The following is a 22844-nucleotide window of genomic DNA, read 5'->3' as shown; positions in this document are numbered from 1 at the left end:
AGTACTGCATTTCACCCTCAGACCGATGGTCAGTCTGAGCGAATGATTCAGGTGTTGGAGGATATGCTTCGTGCATGTGTGATAGAATTTGCTGGTCATTGGGATAAATTCTTACCCTTAGCAGAGTTTTCATACAATAATAGTTATCACTCAAGTATTGATATGGCCCCATTTGAGGCACTGTATGGGAGGAGATGTAGGTCTCCCATTGGTTGGTTTGATGCATTTGAGGTGAGACCTTGGGGTACCTATCTTTTGAGGGAATCGTTAGATAAAGTAAAATTCATTCAAGAGAAGCTTCTAGCAGCTCAGGGTAGGCAGAAAGAATAAGCAGACCGAAAGGTTAGGGACTTGGATTTTATGGAGGGTGAACAAGTCTTTCTGAAGGTTTCACCCATGAAAGGTGTGATGCGATTTGGTAAGCGAGGTAAGCTTAGTCCGAGGTATATTGGTCCATTTGAATTTTTGAAGCGCGTGGGGGATGTGGCCTACAAATTGGCATTGCCTCCAGGGTTGTCAGGAGTGCACCCGGTATTTCATGTGTCTTTGCTGAAAAAAATACCATGGTGATGGAAATTATATTATTCGTTGGGATTCAATTCTTCGTGATGAGAATCTGTCTTATGAGGAGGAGCCTATTGCTATTCTAGATAGGGAGGTCCGCAAGTTGAGGTCAAAGGACATTGCATCTATTAAGGTTCAGTGGAAGGATCGTCCAGTTGAAGAGTCCACATGGGAGAGTGAGGTCGATATGAAAGAAAGATATCCACGTCTTTTTACAAATTCAGGTACTCTTTCTCGTCCTCCTTTTTTCTTCCTGTAATCGTTCGAGGATGAACGATGGGTAAATTAGTATCTATTGTAACAACCCATTTATTCGGTTTGAGCAGTAGAATTATTTTTGATAAATACTTACTGGGTCAACGAACCATGCGACGGATCGTCATGGTCACGACGGACCGTCATGGACTCCGTCGTCCCATACTTTTGAAATTTCTCCTGCTGCTCCCTTCACTACCCTCGACGGCAAGTATGACGAACCGTCATAGGCACAACGGTCCATCGAGCGTCTTCGTTCTAAAACACTTCAACTCTTGAAATCTGAGTACTGGGACTAATTCTCTGAACTTCGTGACGGACCTGCAGGACAGACCGTCACAGGAACGATGGACCGTCACAATCTGCGTAACCTCACTAGGAATAATTCTCTGAACTTCGTGACGGACCTGCAGGACGGACCATCACAGGTACGATGGACCGTCACAATCTGCGTAACCCCACACGGTGTCAGACTTCTGCTAAATTTTAAAGGGGTTCTACGGACTATTCATGTTTATAATTATGAAATTAGTGGGGTAAGTTTAATAATTTATTTAGTTGGGGGTTAAAGTAGATAGTAGGGAAATAAATGGTGGGTAACTTTTATCATATAGTTTTATAAAATTGATTATGTGATAATTAGGGTAAAAGGAATCTGTAGAAGAAAAATAAAAAAGAGCAGAGAGGAGAACGAGCGAAAGAGAGAGAACGAAAGAAGAAAGCAAGCGAATTAGACTGCAGATCAAGAAGATTCATAGGCACTGAGGAAGGAAAGGGCACCGGAGAGGTAGCATGCTTGGTTTCGGTTCTTCACTGGAGGTAGGTTATGGTTTAATTCTATGTGATAGATAAACTCTTAATAGCGATCGATATGTATTGAGTGATGTTATAAAATCTCCTATATACTTTATTGTGTGGTTGAATGTTTGGTTGTGTGGTTGTGGTTGGTCTAATATAAGGAGACTATTGGATTTCTAATCTTGAAACCTCTCTATTAAACTGACGCCTTGAATAAAGAAGGCTTACTGAAATAAAATAATGAGATTCTTGGATCAGAGTGTCACGTTCCGACACGGTATTCTTGGATCGGAGAGTCACGTTCTGACACAGCATATGGGATCGGAGTGTCACGTTCCGACACGGTATATGGGATCGGAGTGTCACGTTCCGTCACAATAACATTAAAGGAAAGGAATCCTGAATTATCTTAATATACTCAAATTCAAAGAACCTAATTCCCAAATGAGTATGGAGTGGAGGCATGAGTCCTCATAGGTGTGCTAATATGGTGATTGATGGTGTACCTATTATGGTGTTGTTGTTAATGGTTCATGTGATTGTTTCTTGTCACCTGTTAAGTATTGTAGTTGATTTTATATTATTGTTCAGTATATATATTGTTTTCTATTTTGAGTTGGCCGATGATACTTACTCAGTACGTGTTCCTTGTACTTACCCCTACTTGTATTTTCTTCCTTGTCATTTTGTGGAGTGCAGCAAGAGTGCCATCGACTTCGACTCGCCCTCAGCTCTAGCAAGTCTTCAGCACATCAGAGTTCGAGTGAGCTATTATTCCTAGATCGTGCTGGATTCTCTCCTTCACGTCTTGATGTCTTCAAATTTCGTACATGGACCACCTCTTTACTTGTTTCATTTTCTTAAATACTCTTAGATTTGGTAATTTGAGGATTGATGTTCTTGATGTGATGACTTTTTGATTTTGGGGATAAAAATTGATAAACTTTTGAAGCCTATTTAATTGGTTACATTAATAAGTTTTGGATCTTCCGCATTATATTTTGTTATTCATAGTTGAACTATTGGTGAATGTTGGGATTTAGAATTGGTTGTTCGCTCACCTAGTAGGTTAAGGGTGGGTACCACTCACGACTCGTTTTGGGTCGTGACATTCGACCTCAAGGTGAAACTAGAGGAGAGGAGGCATTTTTTAAACAAAGAAGATTGATATACTTTTTTAACCTTCATTTCATGTGAAAATAATTTTTAATTAGACGCAAGACTTATGAAAGAAAAAGAACTATTTCTCACACACCCTTAATTTTAAATCAAAAGTTTTTGAACGCGTGTCATTTCTTCAATTTCCTGATCACTTAAACAAAGACAGGTAAAGTTAATCAGAGAGTATGCTAACTCAAAAAAACCCTAGCTTACAATCTTCAAAATGACTAACATATTATTTTGAAAATAATTAAAGGACTTACATAAGCTTGGATCATTAACATGCTTCTGAATTGATCAGATGAAACTTGAGCAGACACAATCTCAATCTTATATTTCCCCAACACAGAACAAATGAAGGTGAGTAGCCCTGACTTCTTAGGACAACACACACTAATATGTGCATCTTCACAACAAACATTAAGTATCACGTTTGGTGAACTCCATGTCATAAAACATGTTGAAATTTTATTATTCACCATAAGGGGATTGGCACCATGAGTTTTTAATGTAATCGCGGATGAATTATGTGTTGATACTTGATCAACCATATATTCTTCCCAACTATTACCAGTATTAGTAAATTTCTGCGAACTCATACACCTTATGTAAAACAAAATCCGTCTTACTGTTCTATTTTGAAATTAACTTTTAGATATGTACAAATTAGTAATAACGGAAGTGTGTGTGCGCGCGCGCGCGTGCGTGCGTGTGTGTGCATGTGTGCGTGCGTGTGTGCGTGCGTGCGTGTGTGTGCGCGCGCGCGCGCACGCATGCGCCTGTGTGTGTGTGATTGCAAAAAAGAACCAAACAATGAACTAATTTTTGTAATCATTTTAAAAGTTCCTATTTTTTTTAAAAATCATGCTCATTTTTCCAATAATTCTCGTTAATTTGATTATGATTATTAGTTAAGGTTGCGGAATATAATGAAAGGAAAATAACAAAAAAAAATTATTTCAGCTAATCATAAAATTAATTATTTTATTTTACTTGTGATCAATAAGATATCAGATGATAAAAAAAATGTATATAATTGAGAGAATTTATGTTTTATTTTAGCAGGAATATTAGGAATCAAAGCGCGGAGAGTGTCGAACAAAATTCCAATTTTCTTTCTCCTTTGTCTCGTCGTCCATATGTGTAACTTATGCTTTAATCCTCCTCTATCTCCGGCTCCATCAGCACCAAAAATTTGTTCAGCAATTCTCTTACCGTTCTTTTTTCGGTTGGGTTGACTTCTCTTGTTACCAGCATTGGTACTTGCTTCAATCACCTCATGAGAAACTGTCAAAGGTTGATAAGTATCAAATCTAGTTGGATCTGGGAACTTGTCACCCTCAAGTGTTACTCCACTCCCAATTTGATTGTTATTCAACTTTAGGTACGGCCATCCATCATTAGTTTTCCATGAAAAAATATTATTATTCTCACCACCTCCATTCATTTTTTTCTTTTTCAGGTGGTTTGACATATTAACCTAAGTTACGCCTATATATAGAGTATTTTCTTTTAGGGTGGAAAAGTGTAAAATTGAGAAATGAGGGATTGAATATGATAAATATGAAATATGAAAACAATATATATATATATATATATATATATATATATATATATATATATATATATATATATATATATATATATATATATATATATATATGGGTTAAAAAAGAAAAAAAGAAAACAGAACAGAAAAAAATAAAAAGTAGAGACAAAAAAGGAAGATTCATTTTTAATGAATACAAAAACATAATACAACCATAAGCCAAAATGTCATTACTGACTTCTAAACAAAAAGCTGTTGCTAAATTACTTTTTGTTATATATTTTGTTTTCAGTCAATTACTTCACACTTACCTCTAATAAAAATAATTAATTATATTAATTACTAATACTAAGTTGCAAAGTTAATCAAGATATTATTCTCATCCATACAAATTAAAACGATTTTGTATATAAGTATAATTACTTAAGATTTTATTTTTTTTTAAAAACGCAAGTCTTAATTCTTACGTTTTATGAATTAGGTGAGTCTGAGTTCTAGTCGTATAATGTAAGAGGTCACATGACTAGTGTTAATGAGATTGTAATAATAGCTTATTCCCACGTGATAAATTATTGTTAATGAAATATAATTAATAGCTGGCCCGACTATATAAATTAGATTTTACGCATTGATTTACATATATTCAAGTTAAGCACACTAGAATTAATAATTAAGCAAGTATTTTTCTGTAAAGAAATATTTATCAGGCAATATTCATTCCATATAAATAAGGAAAGACCATTATTTTTCATCTTCTGGACAAGATGTCAAAATGCCTCTAAATTATAATGATGACATTCCCCTTATTAAGGTAAAAAAATAAATTGGTTAGGATATTAATTCCTTTGCTAATCCTTCACTAGTATGTAGCTAGAATATTTTATTTTATCTTTTTGAGAATTCATTAATAAATATTATAGTCAACTTTATTGAATTATTTTATGGTAAATATTTTTTGTTGCTAATTTCTTTTAATGATGAAAATCAAAAGTATCAAATGTAGAGAGGTGTATTGATTTTCTTAGTTTGGTTTAGAAATTTATCGGTTTAATTTATGGTGATTTGTATACATGTTAAATCGTTGTAGAACTATTATGACACTATATGATCGATGATTGATTTATCTATTTAACTGTTAAGATTTAATCTCAAATCATTGAAAATAACTTAGAAAAAAGGTGACAAATTAAATGAATCATGCATATGAATTGACGGACTGCATCTTGTTCAAAATCAAAATATTCACATTTTAGAATGTTTGTGAGTTGAAAATAGTCAGTACTATGTGTATTGAACTAAACTCTAAGTCAGTGACTTTATATACTGATTGGTATAAAAATAATTTTTAATCTACGATGGGGTTATCGATAACTCATTAAGAAAAAATCTCAACCCATTCAAAACAATTCATGATAATAAAAATCAAAAAGTAAAAGTTGTTGCTAAATTACTTTTTGTTATATATTTTGTTTTCACTCAATTACTTCACACTTACCTCTAATAAAGATAATTAATTATATTAATTACTAATACTAAGTTGCAAAGTTAATCAAGATATTATTCTCATCCATACAAATTAAAATGATTTTGTATATAAGTATAATTACTTAAGATTTTTTTTTTTTAAAAAACGCAAGTCTTAATTCTTACGTTTTATGAATTAGGTGAGTCTGAGTTCTAGTCGTATAATGTAAGAGGTCACATGACTAGTGTCAATGAGATTGTAATAATAGCTTATTCCCACGTGATAATTATTGTTAATGAAATTTAATTAATAGCTGGCCCGACTATATAAATTAGATTTTACGCATTGATTTACATATATTCAAGTTAAGCACACTAGAATTAATAATTAAGCAAGTATTTTTCTGTAAAGAAATATTTATCAGGCAATATTCATTCCATATAAATAAGGAAAGACCATTATTTTTCATCTTCTGGCCAAGATGTCAAAATGCCTCTAAATTATAATGATGACATTCCCCTTATTAAGGGAAAAAAAGAAATTGGTTAGGATATTAATTCCTTTGCTAATCCTTCACTAGTATGTAGATAGAATATTTTATTATTTTTTTTTAAAATTCATTAATAAATATTATAGTCAACTTTATTGAATTATTTTATGGTAAATATTTTTTGTTGCTAATTTCTTTTAATGATGAAAATCAAAAGTATCAAATGTAGAGAGGTGTATTGATTTGCTTAGTTTGGTTTAGAAATTTATCGGTTCAATTTATGGTGATTTGTATACATGTTAAATCGTTGTAGAACTATTATGACACTATATGATCGATGATTGATTTATCTATTTAACTGTTAAGATTTAATCTCAAATCATTGAAAATAACTTAGAAAAAGGTGACAAATTAAATGAATCATGCATATGAATTGACGGACTGCATCTTGTTCAAAAGCAAAATATTCACATTTTATAATATTTGTGAGTTGAAAATAGTCAGTACTATGTGTATTGAACTAAACTCTAAGTCAGTGACTTTATATACTGAATGGTATAAAAATAATTTTTAGTCTACGATGGGGTTATCGATAACTCATTAAGAAAAAATCTCAACTCATTTAAAACAATTCATGATAATAAAAATCAAAAAGTAAAAGTTGTTGCTAAATTACTTTTTGTTATATATTTTGTTTTCACTCAATTACTTCACACTTACCTCTAATAAAGATAATTAATTATATTAATTACTAATACTAAGTTGCAAAGTTAATCAAGATATTATTCTCATCCATACAAATTAAAATGATTTTGTATATAAGTATAATTACTTAAGATTTTATTTTTTAAAAAAAACGCAAGTCTTAATTCTTACGTTTTATGAATTAGGGGAGTCTGAGTTCTAGTCGTATAATGTAAGAGGTCACATGACTAGTGTTAATGAGATTGTAATAATAGCTTATTCCCACGTGATAATTATTGTTAATGAAATTTAATTAATAGCTGGCCCGACTATATAAATTAGATTTTACGCATTGATTTACATATATTCAAGTTAAGCACACTAGAATTAATAATTAAGCAAGTATTTTTCTGTAAAGAAATATTTATCAGGCAATATTCATTCCATATAAATAAGGAAAGACCATTATTTTTCATCTTCTGGCCAAGATGTCAAAATGCCTCTAAATTATAATGATGACATTCCCCTTATTAAGGGAAAAAAAGAAATTGGTTAGGATATTAATTCCTTTGCTAATCCTTCACTAGTATGTAGCTAGAATATTTTATTATTTTTTTTGAGAATTCATTAATAAATATTATAGTCAACTTTATTGAATTATTTTATGGTAAATATTTTTTGTTGCTAATTTCTTTTAATGATGAAAATCAAAAGTATCAAATGTAGAGAGGTGTATTGATTTGCTTAGTTTGGTTTAGAAATTTATCGGTTCAATTTATGGTGATTTGTATACATGTTAAATCGTTGTAGAACTATTATGACACTATATGATCGATGATTGATTTATCTATTTAACTGTTAAGATTTAATCTCAAATCATTGAAAATAACTTAGAAAAAAGGTTACAAATTAATTGAATCATGCATATGAATTGACGGACTGCATCTTGTTCAAAAGCAAAATATTCACATTTTAGAATATTTGTGAGTTGAAAATAGTCAGTACTATGTGTATTGAACTAAACTCTAAGTCAGTGACTTTATATACTGAATGGTATAAAAATAATTTTTAATCTACGATGGGGTTATTGATAACTCATTAAGAAAAAATCTCAACCCATTCAAAACAATTCATGATAATAAAAATCAAAATTGTTACCGAAAGCAGCGAACAAATAAGTCATTATCGATAAACCAATAAAAAAATCGAATTTGAACAGGCCTAATCAAATGAATGACTTAAATTGAATTTGGGCATGTTAAATGGAATTGAGTTAATAAATAAAAGAGCAAGTTAGTTTGATTGAAATGGATAAATTCTGAATCATAGCCCAATCCACCAAATTCTTATTAAGTTTAATTTTTCATGAGGAACTTTCGCAAATAAGCATTATACTAAACTTAATTATGTTTCATATCCATTGTTTGCATGATTACGAGTTGTACCTACAATTTAAGTTGTTTTGTTTGTATATATCGCGGATTTGTATAATTCACATGTTTGTATAATTCGTAGGCACATTTATATAATTTAGTTATTTTTTTTATAAACTCAAATAAAATATTTATACAATTATACACATCAAAAGTGTATACAATTATACAAATTCCCAAAAGTTTTTCGTACAAGCTTCAGATTATTGAAAATTCATTCTCTTCTAATTTAGCTCTTTCATTGGGGAGAAATATATGAGAACCCCTCAACAAACCTTCTATAATAACCATTCAATCACAAGAAACTCCTAATATCCGTTGGAGATGTGGGTTCCAGCCAGTTCTGCGCTGCTTCATTTTTCCAAGTGTCAACTTGTGTCCCTTCTCTAGATATAATGAGGCCAAAGAACGACACATACCCAAGCAAAATTCATACTTGGAAAATTTGGCATACAACCCTCTATCTTTGAAAGTTTGGCACTACATCTAAAATGATAATTAGTGGAAATTATTAATTTCCGCAAAATATGTATTTTTAACGGTAATTAACACTCTTTCTATATGTGTCTAAAGCATTTAGCGACAATTTTTCTTATGGAACTAATGTCTGTAAATAATGTAGCTCTCTTTATTGATGTCTATATTTATTGCTACTAAAATTTAGTTTTGTTATAGTGTGGAAAATACTCTAAGATAATTAGCACGATCCTTCTTATTCCTCAAATAATTAGAATGTCATCAATAAATAGGATAACAAACATATCAATATAAGGCTTAAACACTCAGTTAATAAGGTTCATGAACGTTGCAGGAGCATTATCCAAGCCAAAAGACATAATCAAAATTTCGTAATGACCATAGCGGGTCCTGAATGGTGACTTTGGAATATCACTCTCTCTTACCCTCAACTGATGATAGTCATATCTAAGGTATATTATAGATAAGCAAGTGGCACCCTAAAAGTTGATAAAAAAGTTCATTTATTCTCGGAAGGGGATACTTATTCTTTGTAGTAAACTTGTTCAATTCGCGGTAATCAATACACATACTAAGACAAGCATTTTTCTTTCTCACAAATAAGATGGGAGTGCCCCAAGGTGATATCAAGAAGATGTTTCAATTGTTCTTTTAACTCTTTCAACTCAATTGGATTCATTTAAAAGGGAGGAATACAGATAGGTCAAGCATCAGGAAGAATATCTATACCAAAGTCTATTTCTCTCTCAAAAGGGACTCTCCCAGATCATCTAGAAAGACCTCTGGAAACTCACTACAACTTAAGTTGACTAAATAGGTGATGTCTCAACACTAGATTCATTAACTCAGACTAAGTGACAATTTCAGCCCTTGGAAACTAACTTTATGTCCGTAAGGTACAATAAAAAATGACCCTTAGGCACTGCAGAACTGCTCCTCCACTTATAACTAGCTCATTTGGAAACCGTAACTTAACTACTCGAGCTCTACAATCAATTGAGGCATAAAGTGTAGGTTGGTCTTCATTAGATGAGTATGCTAGAGGAACCCATTTGATATGGGTTAGTTGACCGAGAGGGAATTTACTTTAACCTAAAGCTTAGCCTAGTCATCATAATCTGTCAAATTTCCTATCAAAATCATGTACCCAATGGTTTACTTCAACATATATTACGGTCACACCCCAAGAACGCCTCCCCATACTTTATTCCCCTTTGTTTTTACTGTTTTTACTGTTTTTACTACTTTGTGACAAACCCTTTTTATATTTTACACTTCGGTATCACAAACTAAATTTACTTTATTTTGATTTGATAATTTCATAAACTACTACTAACTAAAAATGGAAATTCTAGTTTATCTACTATTTTCACTACCTATCCCTTGGGACATGACCCCAACCCTTGGTTAGATTACTATACTCACTTTGATTGGTAGACACTCATACTTTAGGCTATTGTCATTAACCATGATATCACAAGAAGTATCAAAAGCGCCTCCATAACATTCCGTGTGACTCTATTAGACTCATTTCGGTACATTGAGATCAATGAACCTAGGCTCTTATACCAACTTTGTCATGACCCATACCATCATGATTGACACCCACACTAACTCTCGAGTGGGAGAACCACCACTATTATTCAATAAAACAAATAATCTAAAAATAATGCATTTAAGTTAAACTAAGTCAGAGGTTCTCATAAACCTTAACAAGGATTCTAAAGAATTAATTAACAATTGTGGAAGATAAACTTAGGATCAGAAAGTCAATATACCAAAACAACTACAATTGATCCAAGTCTAAACAAGATTTACTAATAGACTAATCGTCTGACTAAAACGAATGTCTAAGTACGAAAATGGTGGACTTAGACGAAAGAGAACTACATAGCATTCCAAAAATTTTGCTCACCCTTGAAGTTGATGTGATAATATTTAGTCTCCTCAGTAAGATATGTCAATAGTCTCTTGAAGTTGCCATGTACTCAACAAAAATGAGAGCAACTGAATAATCAATACACAACCACAGTGTAGAACCTAAGCACAAACATTTAGTTTACCGAAATGTGACAATTTGATCTCATGTTGTGTCAGAAAGTGCAAAACCCGATTAAATCCTATGTCGTTACGTGGTAATTGATCCTCTAGTTATCTTGACAGAATGTGGCAATTGAATCCCCATTAACTCACAACAATCACAATAACAATATATCATCTAGATCATACATTTACATCATGATTTCATTGCTACATCATTCACCCATCTCATTTACGACAAGAGTAATAAATATTACAACATTCATACACATACAAGTATCACAGTGAAGCACGAACATGCATACATCACACAATCATGATATCAAAACTAACCATTTCCTACATCGAAACAAGCTTGAAACCTTAAGAAAATTGATTTTTCCCCTTACAGATTTTTTCTGCTTGTTCTTGGTCTACAAACTATTAATAACATATGGAAATCAATAAATAATCACTAATTATCAGATTATTAACAATACTACAAGCTATAGATCAATCTATGATCCCAACTAACCAAATTAGAGTTGTTTCCACCATAAAATCTACCAAGAAACCTTTCCCCATCAACATGGACCCATTTTATTACACTATACAGATCGAAAAATGAATTTGGAGAGTGAAAAGTTTATCTTTAGCCTTAAGAATTGTGGAAAATGAGATGAAATAGCCCTAGGGTCATTCTTTAGCTGTAAAAGTCAAAAAAGTGTCAATTAAGGTCGTTTAGGAGTTTTATTAACTACTAAACTCGCACCTGCCTGATACAATGGCACTCATCCCAGTGTAGTAGCGGCGCAACAACAACCATCACCTCGCTAGAGCAGCATTTTCATAACAGAACACTCCCCTAATGGACTTATGATTTTGACTTTCGTCTCGTCCGCCGCAGCGATCACCATCCCGCCGAAACGGCAATAATCAAGGTACATCGGCACAAACCTTAACAAAACGCTCTCAAAAGAAATACAATTACCCTTTTTTACAACACCCCTCCATTCTACTATGCGTAGAAAATATCCTTTACATTAAGGTCAATTTTCAAAGTTCTACTCACTCAAATTCAATTTCATAAAATTGTACGGGTTTGTTAATGAGTTATATAATACTTCATGAAATCAAAAACATACATAAATCACTAGATTGCTAGCAGATTTTCCTACATCACAATTACTCTGAGTTCCTCCAAATCTTGACAAGGTTGGGAAAAATTCAAATACTACAAAATATTTTTTCGATCCCAATCTTTCTCGCTGACATTTTTATTATGACGGAATTCGATCATTAGTAGTTACTCAAAAATATATGAACTCAAAATTATGGTTTCAACTCAAATGTTTTAAACATATAACTTGGAATATTTTTAAAGTATTCAATTAGCTAAAAAGGCAATTCAAGTCTCAAACATTCAAAATGGAAATGAGAAAGACTCCTCAAAACACTATTGTGTATGAAGCCTCTAATAACTATGCTAGATTTAGGCATAAGACCCACAAAATTTTAGAAAAACTGAAAATAGAAGTGAAATCCTCAAAAGCACGGAGGCTCACCAAAGAATTTCTGAAAATGCAAGTGGTATCAACGGTGCATTTGTTGATGACGCTGAACTTTATATCAAAGTTATAAAAAGATGCAAGCCACATGGTGTCAAGACATGGAATGTACGAGCATACAAAAGTAAATCTTGAGCACATACATAACCTTGAATACATTGAAGAGAAGAACATGCTCACCTCATCTAAACTCAAGGATAGTCAAAATACTAAAACTTAGAAGTATTCAACTCATATCAATATACTATAAAAATGTATTCTAAAAAAAGCTTTTAAAATGATAGATTTTAACTCAATGTATTTAAAAATGCAATAATAACTTTTATACTCTTATTTGAGAGATTATCGAACCGACAACCATCACTATGTGATGATAGAATGTCTCATCCACGCTTCCAGAATTGTCTTATACCTTTGTAAAGTGTAATCCATCCTCGACTTAGTGGGTTAACTAAAATATGCCTAAAAGAAATAATAAAATATTCTAAAAAGTATGACCCTTTTTACCATGTTGAAATACATGGTTTATGCTGAATTTAAGTTGTTTGAGCTCATCCCCGTATTGGTGCTCAATAGTGCTCCCAGTACTATAATTCATGCTCATATGTTTAAAAAACATCTCCTAGTCCTCAAACTTCGAGATTATTATTCAAAAGGTTCTCTTAAAAGAGATAGTGCTCAAAAACTCCTCGTGAACTCATCTTGAAATCAAAGTTTTCTCTCATTTTATATGTAAACCACTTATGCTTGGAAATACGTAGTTACCGTATAATCATTTTGAAAAATGAAACTCAACTCTCCTCATTATCATACTTAAGTACTCAAGTTTAAAACAAGTTTTAAGAGTTTGCAAAAGTCTTTTCATATGAAATGTGAATTGAAGAGTTATGATTCATGATATATAAGATCTCTCGATGATGGAATAATTTAGGAAAGAAGGGCGGAAGGGAAAGTTTGTTGATGCTCCTGTGCATCTCTAGCGTTCTGTGCCAACCCTCCACTTATGGGTCTGGTTTATGGCGCGCTGACAGCATAGGGATCCATCCCTCTTGGCGCATCTAGGTGGTCCTGGACAAACACTTTCTACAACATTTCAACAAATTTTTTCTTCTCACTTTTTGGCCCTAATTCACCTAGAATCAAATGATTTCTTTCGAACACTCTTAGATTCGAATACCCAAGATAATTAAATAAAAATCTATTGAAGAACAACTCTCACAATCATAATATTCACCCCAAGAACTCATCGAACCCCAATATTAAATATTTAAGAATGAAACTTCAAGAAAACTCATCAAGAGCTTCAATACATGGGCGAAATAAAATCAAGAAAGTCATGATTGGTATGAGGGTGAAAGAACCCATCACTTTGAAGTCTTACATACCTCGAAAGGATCTAATCAGTAGCGAAATTCGTCGATTATCGCAAGAAGTCTTGACTGCTTGAAGCTTTTCTGCCTTTTCTCCTCTTAAATTTTGCCTAACTTTTCATATGTTTGTAGACATTAGTGTAAACTGATTTTAATCAGATTTTACCTCTAATTTGTGTGGGAAAACTTGTGGACCTTGTGGGGTAAGGAAAAGAATAAAATACCCCTCTATAATTTAAATGAAATTTGTTAACTGGACAGACCGAATTCAAACTGCATATCTTCCTCGTTTCAACTCGAAATTTATCAAACATGATGGTATTGAAAAGAGAACTCAAAGATCACTGTTTTGATATTTTATGGGCCACCTAACACATCCAATATTAAAATTCATGGTCATTTGAAGTTGACCCAAAACACACAATTGAAGACTAACTTGCACAAATCTCAAAATGGCTATTTCTAATTTAGTTTTTTCAATAATTATCCCTTTCTAAGATCAAGGTGTTACACTTCTTCCCCAATTCTTCTTCTACTAGTTCTCCTCCCCCCCCCCCCCCCACACACACACAAAATTCTATTTTTTCTCCAGTTCTCGTTCTTCATCAATTCAAATCTTTGACACCAAATTTTGCTCTAATACTTATAGAATTAATACTTTTTCATATTTTATTTTTTAAATAGTTCAAAATATATGATGTGTCATTTCGACGCAATTTTGTTTATAATTATACTTATTCTCAAAGTATTATCATTTTCATCGATTAATTTTGTTTATATTATTTTACCACAGCCAGACGCTCAAATATTTATTCATTATGTATAAAATCATTATTTCTATTTGATTGCATTTATTACTTGTGATAGGTTACGTTCATTACATTTTTTTCCTCTGTTACATTTGTTAATATTTATTTTGATATTTTTGCACAGTCCAGACCAATGATTTTAAGATAGTGGTATTGTACAATCAAAGGCAGAGCCAAGATTATTAATAATGGGGTTCAATATATGTAAAAATAGACACGTAAATTAGCTGAATGGGGTTCAATATCTACTATACATACATATAAAACTAGTTTATCCATGTATAAATAATATAATTTTTCGTCGAAAGGGGTTCAGGTGAACCTCATTTCTACAAGATAGCTCTGCCCCTATGTGCAATTGGTAATTTTCATCTCCCTATACATAGAGTAGTTGGCTCATTCGGTTAAAGGTTGTGGATAAAATTTAGGGGTATTTTTACATTTTTAGTGTTTAAGAGTTTTTTTTATTGTTCATTATTCCGGTGAATTGTGTCGGAATCCGGCTAGTCCACCACCCAAAACCCCTTTGGTTTTTCTTCTTTTTATGGTGAAATGGTCACCGGAAACATCTCCAAACAAAAATCAGGCAGCTCCAGTCACCACCATTCTTTCCTATTTCTTCTCCAGTAGCTACAAACCATGTCTAACAATGGCAGAAAAAACCCCAAAATCCCCATTTTCTTGTTGCTTCAACGAGCAACAACGTCAAGCCACCAGAGCTAGACCTCTGTGTCCATTTTCTCCTTCTCCTAGTCTTCTCCGATTAGCCCAAAATTGCTTCTTGCTTCTCCATTTTTTCTGGCGAAACCTCACCGGAACACAACCAAAGTTGTTCCATTTTCTCCCTCACAACACAACCTCACTCATAACCAGACCCAGACCCCTTTTCTCATTATTACGGCAGGAACTCCGGCGAGGAGATCAAAGTTCCGATGAACCAGACCCCTTCCCCTTTTTCCCCTTTCGATTTTCTGTCAGTTTTGCAGGTTATTGGTGAGATTCACACCGATAAATAAAACCACATCTCCAGTCCACATTATGTCGAGCAAACAACTCCACAGCAAACTCCAAGAGATCGAGAGTGCGAACCAGCTCCGACTCACCGTTCATATTCCTTCTTCTCCGGTTAAACATGACTGTTTGTCTCCATTTAACCCTTTTACTTTGATTATTTAATGGTACTTTTCTTAATCAATGTTCTTACTTTGCTTTCTCTTATTATTATTATTACTTCCTCCCTCTCATTTTATGTGATACTTTTTGCATTTTGAGATTCAAACAAGTGTGACTTACAAATATACAAATTTCATTTCAAAAATTTGAAAATTCCATACGCAAATATCCAATCAAAGTTAAATTATTTGACTTTCGCAAAATAAAAAATGTCACGTAAATTGAGACAGATGAAGTATTATCATTATTATTATTATCATCATTATTTTTATGTCACCATTTTATTTCTCACTATAGCTTGCTTCATTGTTATTAGAGCTGTCAAAATGGGCTAGCTCAACCCAACCCTAACGGGCTAGAGAGTTAAATGGGTTGGGAGGAGCTGACCCTTTCAATTAAAGGACCAATAAAATAGTGGTGCAACCCAGCCCTATGCGGGCCACGGGTTGGCACAGGTTGGTCCTTCAACCAAAAAATAAACAATATTACTCTCTTAGAAAGAGTATTGAATGTTGACGCTTATGAGCAAAATATCAATTCATACAAAAATTCATTTATAAATCACACTTCAGTGAATACTTACAGACATACATTTGTGAACCACACACTTTGGTGAATACTTACAAAAATACATAATAGCTAACGTAAGATTTAGCGGATAAATGTTGATCATTCCATCATTTCCAGCAACATAAGGCAGCCTAAATACTTAACAGATCTAAATTTCTAAATATTACATGACTCATTAATTAATGTTTTACAACTCCACTTCTACTTCCACCATTGATCACATTTGAATTATTATGTGATATTATTTCCTCAAGAAGTTCATCTTCATCTACAATTCACCATGCAAGATGATATTGCAAAACACTTGATTTTTTATTTTTCAAAATATTTATCATAAAATCTTTACAAATTAAACACTATTAAAATATATATAAAAATATTTTAAAAAATTAATAGCCCACGGGATGGCCTTAGAGGCTTGCGGGTTAGGCCTACGAGGACAACGGGCCAAAATGGGACGGGCTAAAAAGCCTCGTTCATAAATGGGCCAAAAATATTAAGCCCAACACCACTTATTTCAAGGGTTGGGTTAGGCTGGCCTCGCGGTCCAAGCCCATTTTGACAGCTCTAATTGTTATGTTCACAGAAGATTTGTTGTGTTTTGATTATTAATGGTTAATTTAATCATTACTTATTTTAATACTAGAGGTTTATGGTCTGTGCTAAGCACTGCCCAATATTTTACATTTGAAGAAGCGAATGCTTGAAGATACACAACTTATAATCATTCTTAGCTCTATTGATGCAGAAATTTGTTGAATAGGTACTTAGTGATTATATTGGAGAACACTTTCACAGGTTATATAGTCATTTTACATATCCAAAACAAAATAACACAAACAATGCCTAATTAATTAACTACCAGAAATGATTTTCCCCCTTTATCTTGAAAGTTGTAGAACTTCGAGTTGTGTTTGTAGCTCGTCATGCAACACTATTTGAGGTCGTAGTGATCTGCACAACCACAAACTCAATATTACATGTACAAATGTAGGCAATACAACTGGAAGTGTACATTAGGTTTTCAAGTTTTAAATTTAAATAAACTGAAACACATTATATATTTTTTTTAAATGGCCCTCACGTATCAAATATGCATATGAAATATATCTTTGTTAACTTGAGAGAGGTCTAATGTGATGGGTCCAAGATGCATATATTTAGCATTGAAGAAAGAAGACTTCAGTAATACAATTGTACTTGCAATGAAAAATGGAATGACATATTGAATAGCTAGAGCATGCACCTTATCATATGAATAATCTAGTTTTACATATGCCTCCAGCATGCACGAAATCAGGCTCTTCAATTGTATCTTGATACAAATACCGAAGCAGTAACCATTTGAAATGCACAAATTTAAGTTCTAAAGTTATGAGAAGGCAATCACATAACCATTCAATTGGATATACGTCAACTCTAAGCAAAACAAATATCTTGAATACCAAATGAAAGTTATATTGTCCGATTTGTAGGAAATGTCATTATATACAAATTAAAACGTGTTATGGAAAGCAAGAGTTAACAAAAGAAGCCTATAACAATGATGTCAAAAAGTTTTTACTTTTGTATATATTAGATTCATCTTAATTGTACTCCAACATAAATTCACCGATTATAAATGTGAGATGGCTAGTACAGAAAAAGTTGGCACTTATCAGTTTGAAGATATGTATGTGTGTATCAGAAAACAACTTCAAGTGGAACAATTATAAAGTGCCTATATTTGCTTGACAGGGTATGTAAAGAATGCAAAAAAAAAATGAATTAACTAATCATGTAAGTAGGCACAGATCCCCACTTCTTTCAGAGATGTTTAAATTTAAATAAAAGTTAAAATATACCTGATGTTCACATGTCAAAGGTTCAAAAATAGGCAAGACATGGGCAATAAACCAATTTTTAATCCCGTCTTTCTCGGTTAAAAGCTAATTGTGTCAAATTATCTGAGCAAACATAATAATGTAGCTAAACTAATATGATAAAATCATAATTTACGTCAAAATGACTATTTGAGAAAGTGTACTAAGAAATAAAATCAAACAGTGAAACAAAGAGTAGAAATTATAATTGAAGATACAATAGCAAAAAAAGTTAGTTCTATTTTGTGATGGGGTACTAACCTAGAACTAGACGAAGACATTATGCCTTTATTATAAATTATGTGAGTTCTCTCAAACTTCTATTATAATCAAATGAATAATGACATTAATAATTTTGAAAAACTTTTTATTTTTAAGACTCATTTGTGCTTTGTATGTTAAATAACATATAGAGGAACATTGACTTGCTAGCATGCTCACTACAATTTCTCAATCTATTAACTTGCGACTTTCACTAACAAACATGTTCATTCGAACTTAATTATTAGAAAATTCTTCTTGACATATAATTCGACTAATAAATAAGTGCATAAGAAAAAGCTTTTGTGTATGAGAAATATACTTAGCATCCTGGCATGCTAAGAAGAAATTAGAAGCATGAAAGTGCAAAACAATAAACAACTCAAAACGAAGATAATGCACAATAAAAGAGGTGGAAATAAAATAGCTAGCAGATTGTTACTACAAAATATGTGAACTTGGCAAAGAAAAAATAGAGAGAAGTGAGAAGAATAAGAAAGAAAAAATAAATTTTCGAACATCCATGAGTAGGTGGTTAATATATTTCAACTTTAGTTATAAATAATAATTACAGAAATTTAACAATTTAACAATTACTTATTCCTTCTTAAACTATGTAAGTCCAAACTATAATACATCTTTCTAGTCGGTAAAACACCATCAACTCATGCAAAACACTACATATCATTTATCTCAAATTTACCACTGTCAACAATAAGCCATCTAAGTTGATGTAGCCAAGATCACATCTTCCAATTGTTAAATGTTGGAAATAGTCCTTAACCAAAAGGGAGTAACAAAGCATGTTACTAAAATACAAACACAATCTCTTGCGCTCTAAGCTTTCTCTTTGATATGCAATAAGATTATCTTAACGTTTCTAAATTTCATATTAATGTGATTGACTTTGTAAGACGGTAATTTATTTCCATGATCTATTTTTTTAAAAACTAATTATGTTATATTCATCAACTTTAATGATATGGTTTGAGACCTCAAAAGCTTGCTAACAAAGACAAATAGTAAAGACTAATTACATGGAGCCTAACAGATCTACTATTTATTAGTAGCTATTTGCATATTTTTATGCCTATGTATTTATACTTTTATGCTTCAAAGCGTGAAGCATTACTTATTTTCACTGATGAGATATTCATTATCAATTGGATGGATTATATTTGCAATTTATTCTTGAAATTGTACCTATATTTAATGTTGATATTCATAGTATCTGCAAATAAAAAGACAACATCAAAGTAAAAATACTCTATATGCTCACAGTATTTTAATTTTTAATATATAGATCGAAAATCAAAATCATCTAATAGCAAATGAAAAATATACAAAAACAATTCTCCAATGTAAGAACATATTACTTACTATTATTGGTGGTAGTAATAAATAATACACCTCTTGAACTGGATAATGATAATCAAAATATAGAACTCCTAGTGTAAAAAAAGAAAAAGAAAGAAAAACTTGCTTAGTTACTTTAGGCAATTTATCGAACACCTTAACTAACAATCAGCATAGGAAGTTTTGTAGGGACTCCATATTATTTGAAAAGAAAAAGAAAAAAAGACTCAAATTTGTAAATATAAAGATGTCTAAATCAGCAATCTCTGAAATAAAAAAAAGAATGGAAGTTAATATTTTCAAATAAATTCAGAATTTAACCTTCACCTTAGATCGTAAACAAATCAAAATTGAATTAAATGGTTTAGGATGATGACTGAAGACCCTTTCCAATCCTTTACAATATTACACTGATTATCTTTAAGGAGAGACCAACTGGGGCCAATTCTAATAGCAGAGAATGTGCTGCATCAACTTCATCCTCGATGACAATTGACGAAAACTCAGTGGGATCAATTTTAGCGATATTATAGTGCAATTGTGAAGAAAAGGGGAATGGAGCTATTTTTGGTACACTTTTACAGCACATGTGCTTAACAATTGCGCTGACAGGTATTTCTTGAAGAATGATGGTGTTGCCACATGTTTTTGTGGAGGGGAGAAAGTAGCAATTTTAGAGTACCATTTAGAATGCTTTTGGTACAATTTGTCATAATTGTTTGTCTTACTTTTGTTGGTTTATATATAAGAGTAATAATATATTTTTAAAAAAAATCAAAAGTCATGATATTATATAACATGCAATTAACTTCTTAATTTTATAAAATATAAAATATTCTCTTTTTTTAAAAAAAAAAAACATGAAACACATTGGCAAAATTTTATAAAAAGTCAACTTAAGTAAATTCATATTCAATTTACTATATATATATATATATATATATATATATATTCATTTAGAAACTACTACATTAAATGGGGAGAGAATCATCCACTCACTAATAACTTCTCCTTTTATTTTAGAGGATAGAAGTGAAAAGTTAAGTACTCCTACTTTTTTTCAATGTGTGGCAATTTAAAAATTCCAGACTTATAATAATCTTTTTATAAATTGCACGTAAGTACTTATGTTTTAAAAACATAAATAATTATTGCAATTCCTAAGTTTTAGTTTTAGTATCTTATAAAATTTTTTAAAAAAAATATTTTGAATTTTTCTAAAATCTATTTTTGACTATTATCTCGCATAATCACATTTACAGGTGTTTGTGGTTCGGTTATTGATTAAAATCAAAATCAAATAAATCTAGTGGGTTCTTGAAATTTCCAAAACCAAATCAAATCAAACAAAGTATAACCATCGGTTTGACTATTATCGGTTAGGTTCAATTTTTATGGTTTATTCGGTTTGAAAGTAAAAATTTCTAAGAACGTCCGTATCTTGATAGACACAAACACCAAGTACATAAACAGTCTACAAAAAAATTAATGTCAGCTCACTCAAGCAATTAAGAAATATTAGAGTTACCACGAACAAAGTGATTCATTTAAGAGAAAATATGACTATTTTATGTGAAGTACAATCGTTAAAGGCTAAGGCCTCATTTGTTTCTATTAAGATTAAGAGGTCTGAATCTGAATACCAGCTAAATATTAAGATTTGCATTAAGATCTGAGTTTTTTGATCGGAATACACATTCGAATATTAAGATGTGTCTCTAAATCTGAACACTAAATAATTAATGTTGTTTGTTTACAATATCTGAATATAAAAGTGAAATTGAACATTATATTAATAAATAGTATAAAATTTTCATTTCAATAAATTATATCACTTTTGATTAAAAAAAAATTAAAAGTTTTAATAATCATGATTTGGAGTACTATTTTTTTTATTCAAAACATTGATAAACAACAATACACCAATAATATTATTGTTGTTCTTGACACACGTCAATGCAACAAATTAATATAAAAAAATACTTGAAAGGATTTATGAAACTTATCTATTGTGAAAAAAATGGTGTTTGATTGAGAAAAGAAAGAAAGAAATTTTTTAGTTATGAGATAAAAAGGCACGCTCAAAAAAGAGAAGCTATGATTTATTAAATGATAACTTGTCAAATGAGTGTGAATGTTATTAAGAGTTTCATACAGATCTGATTCATTCTGACCTCTTCATACTCATTAAGAGTATTTTAAAAAAGAAAACAAATAAACTTAATGAGTTCAATTTGAATGATTTAGATTAAGACGTAAAAATCAAACGTACTTAATAGGCTGAATCTTAATGATTAAAAATTCAAACCTCCATTAAGTGCAAACAAATGAGACCTAACATGGATTTTGATGGATTTGGATTTGAGATTGTTATACTTGGGCTAAAGGGTTTGGGCTTTAAAATATAATAAAGTTGAAGACTTAAGGTAATTAAAATTTAATAAAATATTTTTAATTTATTTATGAATAATATATAAACAAGTAGAAAATTATATATCTAATTTATCCATTCGATTTGGTTATTTTTGCGGTGTTTTTAATAAAACCAAAAATCAAACCAAATAGTATCGATTATCAAAAATTAATAACCAAACTAAACTAAATATATATTTTTCTTAAAATCTATTTGGTTCAAATTGCGGTTTAATTTGATTGTTAACCATAACCATGAACCACCCTAGTCACGTTATATTTTTTTTATATTTTATATTTTTTTTTATCTTTTGTGTGAAAAAGGAAATTTCTATTTTTAAATTCAATATATATATATATATATATATATATATATATATATAGATAGATAGATAGATAGATAGATAGATAGATAGATTGATAATGCTTAATAGTTTCACAAGATTAGGCTAAATATTTTTTAAATTAAGATATTAAAAGAACAATACTTGATGGTTTTACAAAATTAGATAATACTTGATAGTTCAGATTCAAAAACTAAATTTCAGATGCAAACTTTCTTGTGTGT

At 31.3% G+C, this 22844-nt stretch overlaps 1 protein-coding gene across 1 annotated transcript; it reads left to right on the top strand.

Moving 5' to 3' along the window:
• The first annotated feature begins 360 nt into the window (after positions 1-360).
• Positions 361-823, top strand: LOC138341638 (uncharacterized). Its single transcript, XM_069293135.1, has 2 exons — positions 361-531; positions 632-823. The coding sequence occupies exons 1-2, from the start codon at positions 361-363 to the stop codon at positions 821-823; spliced, it is 363 nt and encodes a 120-aa protein (XP_069149236.1).
• Positions 824-22844: the final 22021 nt, after the last annotated feature.

The sequence above is a fragment of the Solanum lycopersicum genome, chromosome 1 (genome assembly GCF_036512215.1).
Source record: "Solanum lycopersicum chromosome 1, SLM_r2.1".
Classification (NCBI taxonomy): Eukaryota; Viridiplantae; Streptophyta; class Magnoliopsida; order Solanales; family Solanaceae; genus Solanum; species Solanum lycopersicum.
The sequence above is the reverse complement of the archived record's forward strand: the minus strand, read 5'-3'. Positions and strand labels throughout refer to the sequence as shown.